Below are 18,563 nucleotides of genomic sequence, written 5' to 3'. Positions count from 1 at the left end.
GCTAGATTGTCGGGCTCAACGGGTAGTGATCAATGGCTCCATGTCTAGTTGGCAGCCGGTGTCAAGTGGAGTGCCCCAGGGGTCGGTCCTGGGGCCCGTTTTGTTCAATATCTTCATAAATGATCTGGAGGATGGTGTGGATTGCACTCTCAGCAAATTTGCGGATGATACTAAACTGGGAGGAGTGGTAGATACGCTGGAGGGGAGGGATAGGATACAGAAGGACCTAGACAAATTGGAGGATTGGGCCAAAAGAAATCTAATGAGGTTCAATAAGGATAAGTGCAGGGTCCTGCACTTAGGATGGAAGAATCCAATGCACCGCTACAGACTAGGGACCGAATGGCTCGGCAGCAGTTCTGCGGAAAAGGACCTAGGGGTGACAGTGGACGAGAAGCTGGATATGAGTCAGCAGTGTGCCCTTGTTGCCAAGAAGGCCAATGGCATTTTGGGATGTATAAGTAGGGGCATAGCGAGCAGATCGAGGGACGTGATCGTTCCCCTCTATTCGACACTGGTGAGGCCTCATCTGGAGTACTGTGTCCAGTTTTGGGCCCCACACTACAGGAAGGATGTGGATAAATTGGAAAGAGTACAACGAAGGGCAACGAAAATGATTAGGGGTCTAGAGCACATGACTTATGAGGAGAGGCTGAGGGAGCTGGGATTGTTTAGTCTGCAGAAGAGAAGAATGAGGGGGGATTTGATAGCTGCTTTCAACTACCTGAAAGGGGGTTTCAAAGAGGATGGCTCTAGACTGTTCTCAATGGTAGCAGATGACAGAACGAGGAGTAATGGTCTCAAGTTGCAATGGGGGAGGTTTAGATTGGATATTAGGAAAAACTTTTTCACTAAGAGGGTGGTGAAACACTGGAATGCGTTACCTAGGGAGGTGGTAGAATCTCCTTCCTTAGAGGTTTTTAAGGTCAGGCTTGACAAAGCCCTGGCTGGGATGATTTAACTGGGACTTGGTCCTGCTTTGAGCAGGGGGTTGGACTAGATGACCTTCTGGGGTCCCTTCCAACCCTGATATTCTATGATTCTATGAAAAGATATTGTTGGAAATTTCCCCCTCCTCACTGCCGCAGGTAATATAAATGTATAAATATTGAAGAAACAGAATAATATTTCATGAGATATTTATAGTACTTTTGTGCACAGTTGTTGATTTATATAAGTGGACTTTACTCTGCTAGACAGCATGATTAATATAGCAGCCGCCCCCACCGCACCCCCCCCCAAAAAGGGTAAAAATAGTTAGTGATGGAGACAATAGCTTCTTAAACTCTTCCTTTCCTGCCCTGAGCCACAAGAGTGGTGATCATTCTTCAAATTTTAGAGCACAAAATAGGTTCTCTCAAAAACATAAGCAAAGCTATTGGGCCATACTCTGCCCTTAATCTTGGCACTAAATTTCCATGACATCTATGGGAATTTCACAGGCAGCAAAAGCTAGAATAAGAGCTATGGTAAATAATAGCTTTTAGGATTCTCCATTCCACAAATACCACAAGAGTGAGAAAGTAAATGTTAACATTTTATTTGCTTTAAACATATAAAGGTTATACAATTCTTTTAGAGCCATCTTGTGGGGAAAATAAATCATTTCAAACAATACATTTACTGTAATTTTTATACCTAAAAGATCAGTATTTTATACCTAAAAGATCAGTGTTCAATATTTTGTTTCATCTCCTTAAAAAAAAACAAAACAAAAAAACCCAAAAGGTTTTAAAGTTACATTCTTGTTGTAAACGTTACATAACAAATTTTAACCCATTTCAACATGAAGATGGTGCCTTCAAGAAGAACAATTGTGTTAAAGTTTAGTTCCAGCTACAAAATATATAGCACCAAGTTACAGATGTTTCTTTTTTATGCTTTTAGGCTAGATTCCAATCAAATTCCAACATCAGTGCTGCAGAAGTCTGCAACACACTAGAAAAGTTTTTTCAGGGCTTGCTTGGCTTAATGCAGAAACCAGATGGAGTTTATTAAATCTAGTCATAAAAGGATTAAAAAAATCTGAGGACATTTCTAGAAATAATTAGCTTTCAGTAATTGAAACTGAAAGAGTTTAAGATTTTTTTTTCAATTTTAAATGCTGGTAGTCTCCCACTAGTTGTGAATTACTGTAAACCAATCTTTTAGATCATCTCATTAACAAATTGACAGATTTCTTTATAATTTTGAAAGGAGCAGTGACCCAATGACTGCTTCCATCTGGAACTTGTAGTTGAAGTACAGAACATTAAAACAGGATTAGGGAGTCAAAAGTCTGGAATAATCAAGAATCAACATAGTCCACTTCAGCTATACAAAATAATTAAGCCTAGATTGCTGCTTGAGCTACTTGGTTTGTCTACTGAATAAGACAAGCATTTAGCTTTTATTCTAAAAGACAAACAAACAATGTAAACACGTAGTCCATCTATTTTATACTATTGAAATTCTCTATTAAAATAGTTTAATTTATGCACAAAGTTAAAGCATATTATCACATCACATTTCAAATCAATACAAAAGTGAAGCAGAATATCACAGTACACTTTTGCAAAGTGAACAATCAAGAGAGATTTCACAGAAATGTGCACTTTTTGGAGAAGTGTAACAATCAGTGGATATAGTACAGACTAACAGGCACCTCTGTTAAGTTTTTTTTTTTTTAATAAATAATAGAGCATCTGACAATAAAAGCATCTCGTGGTACTCAAGGTCTTTGACAGCTCTGATTAAACAGAACACACTGGCACCCAGACAAATTTTGCTAAGGCAAGCACAAATACGCCAACTTTTAGTTTTATATTTCTACTGAAGTTAGTGTGAGAGTGTGCACATGTATCTGCTTACAACTTTAGTTCTTCCTTAAAGATGACAATGTGCTGCTCTTTCAAAAAGCCCTCTTTATACTTTGGAAAGGAGCCCTGACTCTGGAGCACTTGCCTTAATGATGTTTTGAATTTCTTTGAATTTTGGATGGTCTTTATCAGCTACCAGCTGCAGCAAGATGGCTTCACTAGTGGTAACTATTATTCCAGTGCGAGCAAGACGCTAAAAGAGAAAAGAACAGAGACAGAAAAATGTGAGACCCTTGCAAGTGTGGATAAGCACATACAGTATACCAAATGGAGAACACTTTTAAAATATTCACTAAACAATAAAACCTGTGCTGTTTTGCCCCCAGTATTTATGGATGGGAAGGATAAAACCAGGAGGCCAGTGAGAATTAAGAGGGGTGGGGGGAGGAGAAAGTTAATTCCATTTTGTTATGGAATATTAAGGGGAAGGACAATCTTGGATTAAAGAAAAGGCATGGTACTCAGAAGGGTTTCTTTCTCCAGTTCAGATCTTCTATGTGAATTTAAGCATGTCACTTCCCTCTACGTGAATATTTTCCCATACATAAAGTGAGGATTATACTCCCCCCACAACACAGTAGTTTTGAAAAGCTTATCTCACCCAGTTTTTAAAAATTTGAGATCCTCAGATAAAAGGTGCTATGTAGGTAAGACGCATTATTATAAAGAAAATAAGTTAGCTGCTACTGAAGCTGAATTTCCTTTTTCAGAGGTTGTTAGATACCATCCAATACCTTGTTCATGAGATTATACAGTGTCCTGGAACCAGCAGTCTCGTGAAAGTAAGAGAGGAAGACTCTTTTACAAACCTTAGCTGTTGACTGTAATTCACTCATATTAGTCAGACAGCAATAATTTTTATTAACAATGCAAAGATTATATTTAGCCTGTAATGGGACATTTACACAAAGAGAACTCTTCTGAAAGACTATAAAATGTTTTCAAGATAAAAGTTAAAATTGTTAGGATTAAAAGAAACCACCTATATTTTAAGTTATTTCATACAAGTACAATTAAATTCAGTAATTTTCTGTCTAGCTCCAAACATCTTGCAGTGCATGCAAACCCTGGAAGGCTACAATTGCTGCCTGTAACAGCAGAATATTTTAATGTATCCAGGAGAGAGGCTGGCTCCCTCTGCTAGGCCAAAGCTCCACAGCAAAGAGTTATTCAGCTGTTTGGTGACTACATCAGATCCCTGCCTCACTGATATTGATATCCTTATTCTGGGTCCTATCTACCTCCCATGCCCACCATCCCCATGGAGGAGACAGTGGGTAGGAGAGGAAATGCGAAGGAAGTGGACTTTCCAGGCTTGGTCTCTATTGTGAGCAGTGGAGGAAAAAAGTACCCTAACCTGTTATGAGGGGTTGGGATCTTTACCCCTTGGTAGCTAGTTTAGGCAGTTGTGGGATACGCATCCCTATATTCATATCCCCCACATTATTGTCAGGTTTCATAGTAGCAGCCGTGTTAGTCTGTATTCGCAAAAAGAAAAGGAGTACTTGTGGCACCTTAGAGACTAACAAATTTATTAGAGCATAAGCTTTCGTGAGCTACAGCTCACTACATTATTGTCGTAATCTTTGTACAGGGGGAAATCACTATTTTTAGCTAAGTGTCTTACCTTACGCAGTAAGCATGTAGTTTGTAAAACAATGAACAAATGCAGATTGTTTCCTTCAAGTTAACACTTTCTGCATGAGAACATGGCTGTAGGTTTTAATCTTAAATTGCAAAAAAGAAGTGCATTCTCCAGCACTGTAGTGAATAACTTTAATCCATATGAAGGTCACACATATTTTCAGTTAAAGATTTTAAAATACATTGCCGGTAACGTTTGATAGAGTACTGCTTGGTGGAAATGTTCATTATCTAACAACAGATACATTTTCCCTGGGTCATATAGTTAAACAGATACAAGCAACAAATGAAATAGCAGAATTTAAGTGCCAAACATGTGGACTTGAGGCTCTTGTTAGAATTCCCAAAATGATTATCAGAGCACTAACTATTAGGGCAGAGTTACAAATGGGAGCTGGAATGGAATGAAAACTGGTTAGGGAAAAACAAGAAACTCATTCACACTTAAAAGCAAAAACAAAAATCCTTATCCAAAAAAAATGCAAATGATAAAGCACTACCAGAAATACCTTTCAGAAGTATAGCTGAATTCTGTGTTCATGTCAGTAATGCATGTGTCATTAAAACAGAATAGCAACTGAGAGTGGGCTGTTAAAGAAATACATTTAAGAGAAGAAAATGCTGAGGGTGAAATTCACCCTGTGAAGAGGTGAGACATAATGGTCACTATCTTGTGGGCTTACATGGTTCTGAAAGTAGCATATGCAAAGGTATATGCCTCTTCTCTATAATGGCTAGTAAAAGTATAAATGACTTAACTATTAACTTTGCAGATCTGTTTTAGGAAACCATTAACCTCTTCAGCCCAAGAGGCAGAACTGTTTTTCCACAGAATGGGCTATTAAATGTTTTAGGAAAAGACTTGGGGCACATCTACATGTACAGTGCTGCAGCGTGTCCAGTGAAGACACTGTATGCCGACAGGAGAGAGTTCTCCCATTGATATGATAAAACCATTTCCACAGGCTTTCCCACTGACATAGCGCTGTCCACACCATCGCTTATGTTGGTGTAATTTATGTCACTCAGGTGGTGGTTTATTCTCACCCCTGAACAACGTAAGTTTTGCTGACATAAGCTAGAGTGTAGACATAGCCTTAGGGCTTGTACACACTACCACTTATGTCGGCAACTGAGGAAACTAACAGGAGCCTCAAGATAGCTTGAGTTAGCATTTAAAAATTTTGCTGCTTAACTGATTAATTATACTTGTTCAAGCATAACAAAAATCTAAATTTATTATAAAACAATTTTCTTTTAGAGCTTTCTTCACTGTGACAAAAAAAATTTCAACATGCAGGATTGAATTCTAAATGGAGCTACATAGATTTGTATATATCTGAAAAGTAACAGCAAAAGAGGAGACCATAGGATGAAAGTTGTCTATTTCAGCTTTGGCTACACTCAGGTTTCATGCAGGATTCTCCTTGGTCAGAATCTAAACATTACAGGGCAGGCACCCCATCATGAGGAAGGAGTAATCTGCACAGAGTGGAGCAATGCAAACAGGGCTGAGGGCAGCAGAAAAAAAGGCTGACACTAACCTTGGATAGAGTGAAGAACTATTCCTGTCTCATGTCAGGATGTGTTTCATTATACAGAGTACAATCATTCTGATGTGTATATGGGTCTAATTTGAAAATTTTAAATGCACTGTACACCAATAATTTAGAATCAAATTGTATTAAAGTGTCTACATAATAGCTTGTAGTTCTATAATACCCTCTACTAGAGGATCTCAAAGACTTGCGAGCATATCTGAAGCAACACAGATTAATGAATTAAATCTATACCACCCCTGTGGGATAGGTAAATTTTACCTGTAAATCCAGTGAAAGGGAAAAAAAAATTGAAGGCTTTAAATATTTCTTCTTATGGTGTATTTAGCCTAAACCAGGGGTTATCAAATGTTCTGAAATCATGGAACACATCTTAAGACAATCAGTCCCTTGATCATACAATATTCCTGTACATGCCTGCCTGTTTTCTGGTCCCCATTTCCCCAGCCATGGTCCCTGAAGACAGCATTCAATTCCTCTCCTGTATAATATTAAGCAGCAGCCCTAATATAGGTTCTTTGTTGCACAAAGGAAACTAGAAGCTTGTAGAGGTGGCTGGAAGTGGAGCCAGTAACACGTAACCTGTAGGCTCTCCACAAAGAGCCAGGAAGTGCTCTCTGAACTACATTTTGAGAACCACTGACATTTACCCCAAACTCCTCAAATAAAGAAAAGTTATCTAGAACCAATTAATTTGTCTGAAGTGCCCTTCTAGGCGTTTTGAGTGCAGCTATCTACTTTTTTATAATTATAATGGATCTATTCTGAACAAAATCCAGGACTTGACGATTCAAAATCTAGTACAATACACAGAACTGTGATTTGTGTGTGCATGCACGCATGAAAGATATGTGCTGTTCGTTCTAAGCAAATGTACAGAAACAGCAAAACAACCAACATTTTGTTTTTTTCTGTTGCCATACATATTAAGCAATAGCAATACTGTATTGCATTAGTTTCCAAATGAGTTTGTGACTTATTTTGCTGATAGTAATCCTTGTGCATCATATGTGTTATGTTGCAGATTTCATTAAACTAGCACTTAATCAAAGTTACTGCATTTTTATCAAATGCTCAATACTGCTGACTTTCCTTAAGCTCTAAGGTTTTAGTAGACAGAATAAAAAAGGAGTTGCACACCTTCTATGTGCCTGGCACAAAGTTATGGAATTACTGTTCATTTTAAGAGTTTAATTTTCAACTATTCTGCTAAAATCCAGAGCAAAAATTCCCATGTTTAGTGCAGATATAGTTCTCTTTTCCATCCTGGATTTTTAATATAACAGTGAAGCTTGCAAGCTAGTTAGAGTGCATTGTTTTCAATAAAACCACCATGAAGTTGTGTATGAAATGTAGCTGCATTTTAAAATTTTCTAGCTTTATGTATTGTCACTTCTGCAACATTTGTAACATATTCAGTTGGACTACCAGAATTTTTCTAATTGTAATTTTTAAAAATCTGGACTTTAAAGCTTATTAGCTCCTTAGAGGCAAGTAGGAGTTTTACTGAATTTGCTGCCTTTTTTATTTTTTTCACTGAGTTATTCACTTGCTATAATGCTTGTGACTTTCTCAATGGTTTGTAACAATAAGAGAACCAAACATAGAACCAAGGTGTAGAAGAAAGTCTGTCTAAATTATGCATGTTACCTCAAGAGCAAACATTCTGTCCATCATACTTCTTGATGAGGTGGCATCTGCTACAATGTGAACTTCCAGACCTCTGCCAACCAATTCCAACGCTGTTTGCTGGATGCACACGTGAGTCTGTCAGAAAAATACCAGCATTATAAAAGTATTTACAGGATTACCTGGAACTACAGTACAAGATTAAATTAGGGATCAATCCTATAATTTTCCCCAAACATTAAATTACTAATTAACTCAACAGGAGTTTTGAATGCAAACTGCATAATTGCAGGATCTGGCCTTGTAAACTCGATTTATATCTAAGTATCTTACGAGATTATCCGCTCTGAACAACTGAAATGATCACAACTTAACCTTTAAATGGTATCTGGACTATAACACTGCTTTGCGCAAAGACATCAATATATAAACACGTTTTCAACCATACTACAGTAATAATACAGTACTATAACAAACAAGTACATACTTCTACTCCAAACAAGACAACACTGCGGACTCCAGGAATATCTGCTAATGCAGCTTCTACTTCTGGCAATACCATAGAAAATTTTGTTTTTGGAAGCACAAGTTTAACTCCTGTTAAATCAATTTCTTGCACGGTGCTTCCAAGGCCTTTGGGATACTGTTCTGTCACAATGACCGGAATTCCTAAAATCCGTGCACCCTGGAGCTGCAAGGAAAAAAAAAATCCACAAGAATAAAACAGTTGTTTAAGCATGAGAGGAGTGAACGTACCGTATTTAAATCTGGACTGTATAAGACATCAGTCACTGGTAGTATCTGTGCATTGATGACAATTTGCAAATATTTTTGTAGTTACTGCAGGGGGAGGGGGAAAATCAGTAAACCTACCAATCGTTGTCCTACACTGATGATATCACCAAAATATTTGATAGCAGGTCTGAATCTTTCTTGCATATCACAACAGAAGAATACAGTGCTTGAAGGTGTCAGGTTGCCCAATGTAGTTATCTGAAAACAAAAATATAGATTTAACATCACCGTTTTAATTCAATTAAATTTTTAAATGATTAGTAAAAAAGGAGATTTCTGGAATGAAAAATAGTTTTTTAAAACTCTGTCAGCATATGGGTTGAATGCATACTGAAGAACAAGAAAATTAGGGAGGAAAAAGGACTTTTAGGGATTTTATTTTATTTTGTTTGTTTTTAAAACTAGCATGTGGCAATCAATTAAATATTGACCCAGACATACAGCAGTGTTGCAGTAACCAACAGGAATCCACAGTTTTATCAAAGTGAGAGATGCACTCAGGACAGTTTAAATACACAATGAGACTTGTATACTTTAAAATATAACTGCCAGTCACAGGATCTAACCTTTTGACAAAAATTCATCCAATTCTGCAGCCACAACTAAAGGGACATTACTTAAACAAACTTCTCACAAAACTGTTTTACTTACTAATATTACAAAGTAAAACTTAAAAGTAGTATAACAAAGTTTAAAATAAAATTCTCTTTCTATATACTTTGTATGTATTCATTTTCTTTGGTTCCACAGTATAGTCAATGTCTCCTGTTTGTGTGGTCCTTTCACCTTTCAGATAGTTTACTTTTGGTTTTGCTTTGCTGTTCATCTTTACAAAACTTGTATGCATCCTTTTCTGCTTCTTTATGATGCTAAAAATGGCTTCAAGCTTTTTCTAAAATATTTTTCTATTTCATCTTTCAAATATGAAATATCAAGGCTGTTTGGTCCTCAATTCCTTCTCTTTGCTGGAGAATCTTGGCCAGATGTTTGTAAGAGGAATGGTGATGTTACTGGGGCAGTACCTCAGAGGCCACGCTCATCATACTCTTCCCCTCCCCAGTTTCCTCCATAAAAGGGGTAGATATACTGATTCTTAATGGTAATATTCTAAATGTATAAGGATTCCCCAAAGTTGATTTTGAAATGGAATATATGGTGACCTTCGTGAAATTAATGTGCTGTCTTAGTGCAGTCCATAGTGACCATAACACTTTGTACAAACAGTAGTTTTATGGTTTGTCTAAGCTGCAATAAAATGCCCACGGTTGGCCCGAGACAGCTGACCCAAGCCAGTCAGGGCTGTTTTATTGCAGTGGAGACATACCCTCGGAGGCTAAAGCTTGAATCAATCTGAAAAACCAACTACTCCCTAATACTTAGGTCTTGTCTAGACTAGGATTTAAAGGTGTGTGTAATTTGGTAATCTAACCATTTTAAATCCTATTCTAGGCAGGGCTCTAGAGGTGGCTATTCTAGATGGGCAGAGAGAGCTGCATCAGGTTACAGTGTCATGTGACATTAGGTCTTTTCAAGATCTTGCTGGGGACTACCTCCACCAAGACAGCAGCAAGGGCCTGATATTCCTAAAGGGGATCAGGAGAGGGAGATGGAATCAAGAATTAAAAAGGTTCATTGTTTATTTGTTTGGCATTTTTTCCTTTACAGTTCATCTTTTAAAAGAGCATATTTTAGTGCTGATAAAACTTGACAGTATGGAGGCTGGAGCCTTCAAACAACTGAACATGTATTTCATGATTAGCAGCAGTGTAAGTTTGGCCACATTGCATTGGAATGCAGAGTTGGAAGGACCACCTCTAGGAGCAAGATGATGGCTTGTTTTACATGTCAATTTACTCTTTGTCCTCTGAGGCTTTTAATAGCACCAGTAGTGTAATGGACACTAAGAGCTGCACTAAGGTGATATGCTAATTTCACATAGGTCACTATAATAATGAGTTTTTAAGACTATTTTTGAGATACTGTAAAGCACTGTGACGTATAGAGATGTTGATTTGGTGATGAAAGAGAATAATGTTACAAAATAATGGTTTCCACATAAATGTCAAGGCAAAAACCAAAACATTTTGCCAGCAGAAGACATTACTCATTGTCTTGTGACAATGTTCTGTTATAAATACTTTGTTTCTTTTATTACCATTTATAAACCTGGAAAGTCAAACATCCAAAAGCTAGGAAATGCAGAATGAAGGATGCTTGTGCATAGACAGTATGATGGAGGCTTTAACTATATAGTCACACTATTTCACCTTCCAGGACCCCCATATCCATCAGTGCATAGAATGGACAGTGCTCATGGAATGAGGCAGTTGTTCAGTATTTCATTTTATCCTCTTCATACAATGTGTGGTCCCAAGCTTTGTTTACTGCACACCATGCAAATTCTTCACTGAATACAGCATTATTAATTTCCTCACAGGCTTTTCTATTATACTCACCACACAGAAACATTATTGAATTTACCTTGATAACTTCCCTGTGAAATAGGAAAGTAGCAGCTCCATTTTACAGACAGGGAATTAAAACATAAAATTGAAGCTGGCGGGGGGAAGGCTGACAGAGCAGGCAGGGCTCCCTTCCCGGCTCCACGTCCCTGCAGTTCCTAGGTGGCGGAGGGGCACAAGCGCCAGCTGCCGCAGCTCCCATTGGCCAGGAACTACAACCAATGGGAGTTGTGGGGGTAAGGCCTGCGGGCGCAGGCAGCATTGATCTCCCCCCTCCCCCCAGTCCCTCTGCCACCTAGGAACTGCAGGGCCATGACAGTGAGAGTGCCCCATCCCGAGGTAAACATCTCCCCACACTCCCAACCCTCTGCCTCTAGCCCTGACCCCACACACCCAAACTGCTGCTGCTGGCCCAAGGGCTGCCTGAGTTGGGCAGCTCCTGAGCCAGCACCAGCCGCTGCAGAAGTCATAGAAAGTTACAGAACCCATGACTTCTGTGAGACTTGCAGCCTTATGTATAACTACTGGTAGACAATTAAGAATTTGACTGGCTGACACCCCATATTGCAACAATGCAGCATGTCTACATTAGGAATTTACATCAGTGTATGTATACCAGTGTAAGTAAATGCAAGTTTCCCTGAGAGACATATCCTAATCTGAAGTGCGTAAAGAAGTTTTCATTAAAGATCATACAGAGACAAAATTAATACAGAGCGAGGTTACAACCCTTCTGAACTTTGGAGGGATGGAGGAAGGAATTGAATATTTCAGTAGACGAAACCAGGCCGTGTTGTCCCTTTCTGAGCATTAATTGGTACAGTAATCAAATTTCTCTTCCATTCCCCATGTCTAAATGTCTATCACAATTACAATGAGTTTATGGACGGAGATATCTGAATGGCTGATGATTAGGCTATGCATACGATAAAACTATACAAGTTAAGGGGTCAGCAATTTGTTGTTATTGGGGTTTTTTAAGTCATTTTATTAAAAAAAAATTAGGTGTCTAGTGCAACCGCCCTCCCTATCACACTCATGCAGATGAAGGACTTTTTTCTTTGACTAACGTTTCCCAGTTAATCCGAAACATGCAATTATGACTGTATTAGATCAGAGGTTCCCAACCTGAGATCTGGGAGCACTGGCTGGTGGTTCAAGGAGAGCTGGCTGGTCACATGGTGATCTTTCCACCTCATTACCAGCTGCTAAATTACATTCAAAAACAGCTAAGATACATTAAAGACTGCTCTAATTTTACCTTTTCATCTAAACAATTACATGAAAAACCTCAGAGATGTAATGGCATCACCAATGAGAGGGCAGGCTGCCCACGAGACTGCTGCTGTACTAAAATGTGATCCACACTATGACAGCGTTTGGAAAGTCTGTATTAGACTAAAATGGAGAAAGATGTATACGAGGTTAAACAAGAATGTATTACTAGATATCACAATACTGACTCTTCAAGGTCAAGATAAAAATTATGACCCAGTTCTTCAAAGAGATGCGTGCAGGGATGTCAAGTTCAAGATAAAAGATATGGCCTGGCTAAGAAGTGAGAAGGGGGATCCCACTGAAGTCAATGGTTTCAACACAGGGAGCAACCAGCAGAAGTCTTTGCAGAAGTGAGGCCTTTACTTGCGGGGGAGGGAGTCTTATCCGTGTCATTAATGACACTTTAAATTATTTAAACTAATCTTAAAATCCTGTAGTTTTCTTGTCACAATTTAGCTGTCTATATTGTCTTTAACTCAATTTGGACAGAAATCACTGGGCAGTTTCATGGAGAGGACCTCATCTTTTCATGTTTCCTAGTCAGCAGTATAATGTCACTTTAAATTAACGATGGCTAGATGACCGAAGTCTTTTTCTATCCCCAAGCACAAAGTAAATTTGAGGATGGAAAATAATTCAGACCTCTAGACATTCCTTCTGTTAATGTTTGTTCCACATAGTATGTTTTCTTGCCTAGTTTTGACTATACCAAATGATGAGGTTTCCATCACTTCCTTGGGAGACTTGGTAAACATACTTAGACAAAGGAACAGATACTAAGAGGGTCTTTGACACATGACCAAAGGAAATAGCAAAAATACATAACATTCTGGCCCTAGGGAACAGTATTTAGTGGCAAAGCAGTGGTTGTCAACCAGGGATGCATGTACCCCTGGGGGTACATCAACTCATCTAGATATTTGCCTAGTTTTACAGCAGGCCACATAAAAAAGCATTACCAAAGTCAGTACAAACTAAAATGTCATACAGACAATGACTTGTTTATACTGCTCTATATACTATACACTGAAATTAAGTACGATATTTATATTCCAATTCACTTATTTTATAATTATATGGTAAAAATAAGTATGCCATTTTTCAGTAATAGTGTATTGTGACACTATTTCTATTTTTATGTATAACTTTGTAAGCAAGTAGTCTTTAAGTGAGGTGAAACTTGGGGGTATGCAAGACAAATCAGACTCCTGACAGGGGTACAGTAATCTGGAAAGTTTGAGAGCCACTGAGATAGATGGAGTCTGATCTGATAACCTGCTAGGGCACAGGGCTCTATTAAGGCTAATTTATGAATAATATCCCAATAAGTATTTTCTGGTGATACAAAGAATAGCCATATTCCAAATAATAAAAATTATTCATTTTTTACATTGCATTTCCAACTCATCCAGAATTTCTGCCTGACAGAGAAAAATTGACTACAGCTAAAACGTGAACATTCCTCTCCATATAAAATTCACATTTTCATTACTGAAAAAAGTTGACGTTTTAAAACTCTCTACGCTGGAAAAAGAGAAAAGTGATGCAATTTTGTTCTGAATGCAATCATTACAGCACGACTGGCACAAATCTCGGGTACGCATGAAGATATCTTACTATGAAAAACATGTACTACATCTGTCTAGCAGTCTGCTATGAAACCAGTGAGTTACTATCCTATAATTTATCAGAAGCAGGACTGAATATAAAACTGGGGACATATAATGCATGGTACAAAGCTCTGGCACAATAAAATTTGTAATTAAAGATTAATCTTTGTTTTCAGTGTTGAACTCTGACCCCAACCTCAACTCCACCTTAGCACAAATTTAGCTGAAAGAAAAGAAAAGAGAAAAAAGAAAAGAAAGCACAGGTTGTCTATTTCAAATGACAAATGTTTACTATTTTATGTACCGTACCACCTTTGGGGAAAATATGGTCTGATTCATTAAATATAAAAGCAAGATTCAGGTGTGGCTGTAAGATACATGTGTTTCTGTGAAGTGCATTAGGTTATGGGCTTAATAAGATAAATATATCTGTATAATATGAAATGTAGGTTTGCTGTATTGCTTCCTCACAGATTTAGATTTTGCCTAATCCGTTCTTTACTCTGAAGTTTCCCTCAGACATTGCAATTACAACGCTAGTCAGAAAACATGGCACTCAGACACAGCTATGCAATCCTTTTCATAATCTGTCTTCGATATTGCATCAGATTTAAAACAAAGACATTTCTTGCAACATGTGGAAGCTCTGAGATTTCTTGAGGATAACGATATTAATCATCATTTAACTATTTGGGAAACAATAAAAGCGAGAAGAACTAATAAATCCTCTCTCTAAACTCCGGTCACAACTGTAGACATAGAATTCTCCATGTGCATGTTAAGAGAAATTGGGGTTGTATTCCTTCAACCTTCATTTTCCAACAGAAATTTTAGAACCGGTTACATAAGAGAGGGGGCTTCAACAGCGCGTGTGGACTTTAGCGGGAAGCAGGCAGTGGGTGTGAAAAGGGGTGTGTGCCTGAGAGAGAGGTGGCTGGGGGCTGTGGCACTGGAACAATTTTTATAGCGAGGCTGCTGAAAGCCATTGAACGCAAACGGTGAAGCTTGTATATAAGTTTCAGAGTAGCAGCCGTGTTAGTCTGTATTCGCAAAAAGAAAAGGAGGACTTGCGGCACCTTAGAGACTAACAAATTTATTAGAGCATAAGCTTTCGTGAGCTACAGCTCACTTCATCGGAATCAGAGTAGCAGCCGTGTTAGTCTGTATTCGCAAAAAGAAAAGGAGGACTTGCGGCACCTTAGAGACTAACAAATTTATTAGAGCATAAGCTTTCGTGAGCTACAGCTCACTTCATCGGAATCAGAGTAGCAGCCGTGTTAGTCTGTATTCGCAAAAAGAAAAGGAGTACTTGTGGCACCTTAGAGACTAACAAATTTATTAGAGCATAAGCTTTCGTGAGCTGTAGCTCACGAAAGCTTATGCTCTAATAAATTTGTTAGTCTCTAAGGTGCCACAAGTACTCCTTTTCTTTTTGCTTCATCGGAATGCATCCGATGAAGTGAGCTGTAGCTCACGAAAGCTTATGCTCTAATAAATTTCTTCTTGTATATAAGGGACACCAGTTCAGCACCCGCGGGAGGGGTGCGGCTTAAGGAGCCCTGAAGCGCGCTGGGAAAGTCTTCGTTTAAAGGAATGGGGGGTGAGGGGAAACCAAGGCGGGGCCCCCGCAGGCCGCGAGTGCACTCATGCAGACAGGGCGGGCGGCGTGCGCTTCGGAGGAGTGAGAGAGCGCAAGTCACGCCCGTGTGCTTCAGGGAGCCTGTAACTCCGAGCGAGGCCGGGAAGCTGTGGGACGGGAGGTGGCCCGGGGCTCTCACCTGTATCTGCAGCGGCACCAGGCGCACCTTGCAGCGCTCGCTGACCAGGAAGCCCTTGGGCAGGTCGATGTACTGGCTCCATTCCTCGGCGAAGAGCTGCACCACGAACTTGCGGTGCGTGTCGAGCTGGTCCCCGTAGAGGCTCAGGAACTTCTGGATCAGCAGCTCGTAGCCGGCGCCGTGCGGCACGGTCGAGGGCCGGGCGAAGACCGAGAAGCAGAAGAGCACGGGCACCGAGCCGCCGCCGCCGCCGGGCCCGGCCGGGCAGCAGCCCCCGCCGCCCGCGGGAGGAGCAGCCGCCGCCATGCTCAGGGGCAGCCGCTCAGGCGTCTCCCTGCGGCCCAAGCTGCCGCTACTGCTGCTCCGCCAGCCGCTCCCGCCCCCCAGGCAGACGGGCGGTCCCAAATCCCGGCTCCTGCTCCGCCTCCTCACCATGAGGCCCAGCCCAGGTGCCCCGCTCCCAGCCCAGCAGCGTCTCCCCCGGCTCAAGGGCCCTTCACCCTCAGCCCGGCTCGCCCCCCGCTTGCTCGGAGGAGCCGAGGCCCCGGCCTGGCCGCGGCGCCCCGCTGCTGAGGCAGGCCCTCTGCACAGGGCCGGCTGAGCGCGCTGCCGCTGCACGGCCCCTAGAGGATCCCCTGGGGCGGCGCCGCGCTCGCCTCAGCTGGGCTGCCCTGGCATCCACGCCGCAGATCCGAGTGCAGGATCGGGGCCTCGTACTGCAGCGCCGGGCCCCACCATTCGCCCAGAGAGGGCGACACAGATAGCGACCGTCCCCTTTTGCAACTAGGTGCAGTCTCCGCCACGCAAACGTGACCATCTTGGCTACTGCTCAGGACTTGCTACCGCCTGCCAGGGCGGCAAATCAGGAGGGATGGGGGTTTGGTCGAAAACGCTCACGATTTGCTTCTTCCTTGCTAATGTGCCAAATTGATTTTACTGCCTGCTCCAGGGGTTGCGAAGCAGGAGGGATGGGGTTTTGTGGTCGAAAACACTCACAGTTCCCTCCCTCCTTGCTAACGTGCACAGTTGATGTATTTGATGATTGAGGCGTGTGTGAAAAGGGAGGTAAGGTTTGGGGGTACGGAGCATGCCCATGAGCCCAAGGTGATACCAGAGTGGCCCCTTTCATTTTTTTTCACTGGCTTCCTCCTTGCTTATTTCCAATGACTTGGCTGCCCATGCACCTATCACTGGTCCAGGGATGGTTGCGAATCAGGAGGGATGGGGGTTTTGGTCGAAAACATTCACGATTTGCTTCCTCCTTGCTGCTTTTCTAATTTGCATTGTACACATGGACACACATACCGAGAATATTTTTTTCAATTAAAAAACATTTATTTTTATAATCTGGTATATAAATAAAAAAATTATTTTGGTTGCATTATGTTTTGAACAAGAGGCATTTAAATATAGTGGGTTTTTTTGTTTGTTTGTTTGTTTGTTTAGTAAAAAAGGGAACTATGCACATATTTTGCAGTTGTACTCTTTCTTCTCATCAGTCTGGTAGTCTTGATTGATTCCTTCTGTACTGCAGGGTATAGATGCCCACCTCTCGCAAGCATCACACTGGACCTTTGTCAAGTAACGATTGAGAAAATGAAATCACAGAAGTTATAATGACAGGTTTCAGAGTAGCAGCCATGTTAGTCTGTATCCGCAAAAAGAAAAGGAGTACTTGTAGCACCTTAGAGACTAACAAATTTATTTGAGCATAAGCTTTTGTGAGCTACAGCTCACTTCATCACTTCACTTGTGCTGTTCCTTCCACATGTCAGCATTATCTAACGTATGCCTATTAGCATGATGAAAATGTTTACTGATGTGGAATTTTTACAAGAATCATGATCCTTAGGCAGTTTATGGCATTTATTTCTCATACAATTCTATGTTTCTTACCATCGTGCAATCTTCACTTTCCTTTTCACAGTTGACAAGGTTGCAGTATGTGCAGTAGTCCTCCATGCTTTCTTAAAAATAAATATAGCGCTATGAAATGATGAATATGTTACAACCAACACTGAAAATGCAAATCTTGATTTATTAATTAATGTCAGTACTTTAATCCAGTCACTGGTTTGAACATATCTTTTTCTTTTTTGTGAGTTATATTTTCTCAAAATTTTACTTTACTGCACCTGTATATAAAACTACCAATTTCATTCAACTGGTCAATCAATAGCAACCATTCACCCCATTCAAATTTTTGTGTACTTAAAGATATTATTAATTCATAGTCACCATTACAGAACCAAACCTGTGAGATATCCCACTTTAGGGGTATTAAGATAACTGTCTGCTATGTGACATAATTCCACTCTTCCTGTTATCTTCACATGTGCCTAATGAGTCCACAGTATATGGTAGAAAGTAATTACCTGACTCCTATAACACATGATTAAAGAAATGGCAGAAATTCAATAATATTTGTTGAATCAATCCTGTTAACAAATACATGTTTAGTGGTACTTAAATGTATCTCATCACTTAAACAGCTTCTCGGTTTCAGGCAATGAAATGAAGAGCCATACAATTTTTATGTTTCTCGCTTTGGCTTCCAGTCTCTCTGTGTGTTTGCTGGTCATTACAAATTTGACTAGAAAAAAATATGAACATATATTACATGTATGGTAATACAGTTTCCTTTTTCCTCTGTTTTACTACTGTGAATGCCGCCACTTTGTACATGAAAACCTTTAACATAGTTCCATTTATGAAGCATGTTAACCTGTTTAAGAAAGGTGCGGTAACCAATTACCTTTCAGAATCCATTGCTTGTCTTCCATCTCCTCCACAAGCATGTCATCAAAATTGTCATCAGCATCCCTTGAGTCATTGTTTGAAACATCTTGCCCGATATACTCCTCTTCTTCCATTGCTGTGACCTCTGTTTTTCACTGTGCTGTCATGAGATACAGTGCCATCCACTTTTCTAATGTCTTCTGTGGGTGTT

The 18,563-nt window shown here is 40.1% G+C and overlaps 1 protein-coding gene across 1 annotated transcript; it reads right to left on the bottom strand.

Annotated features, from left to right (window-relative positions):
* Positions 1-1,519: 1,519 nt before the first annotated feature.
* ISOC1 (isochorismatase domain containing 1) lies at positions 1,520-16,503 on the bottom strand. The gene is made up of 5 exons (XM_038403542.2): positions 15,614-16,503; positions 8,564-8,683; positions 8,178-8,381; positions 7,712-7,828; positions 1,520-3,051 (listed from the first exon to the last, which is right to left on the bottom strand). Exons 1-5 carry the CDS (start codon positions 16,046-16,048, stop codon positions 2,905-2,907), a joined length of 1,023 nt encoding a protein of 340 aa, XP_038259470.1. The 5' UTR covers positions 16,049-16,503; the 3' UTR covers positions 1,520-2,904.
* Positions 16,504-18,563: the final 2,060 nt, after the last annotated feature.

This window comes from Dermochelys coriacea, chromosome 5 (genome assembly GCF_009764565.3).
Source record: "Dermochelys coriacea isolate rDerCor1 chromosome 5, rDerCor1.pri.v4, whole genome shotgun sequence".
Taxonomy (NCBI): Eukaryota; Metazoa; Chordata; order Testudines; family Dermochelyidae; genus Dermochelys; species Dermochelys coriacea.
This window is presented reverse-complemented; position numbering and strand designations above follow the sequence as displayed.

Bases quoted from the DNA above. Each gene is read 5' to 3' on its own strand.
- ISOC1 (XM_038403542.2), bottom strand. From the start codon at position 16,048: ATGGTGAGGAGGCGGAGCAGGAGCCGGGATTTGGGACCGCCCGTCTGC. The intron at 7,829-8,177 runs GTATGTACTTGT...TTTTTCTGACAG, and splicing joins TTGTCTTGTTTGGAGTAGAA to ACTCACGTGTGCATCCAGCA. The intron at 3,052-7,711 runs GTAACATGCATA...TTTCTCTTTTAG, and splicing joins ACAGAATGTTTGCTCTTGAG to CGTCTTGCTCGCACTGGAAT.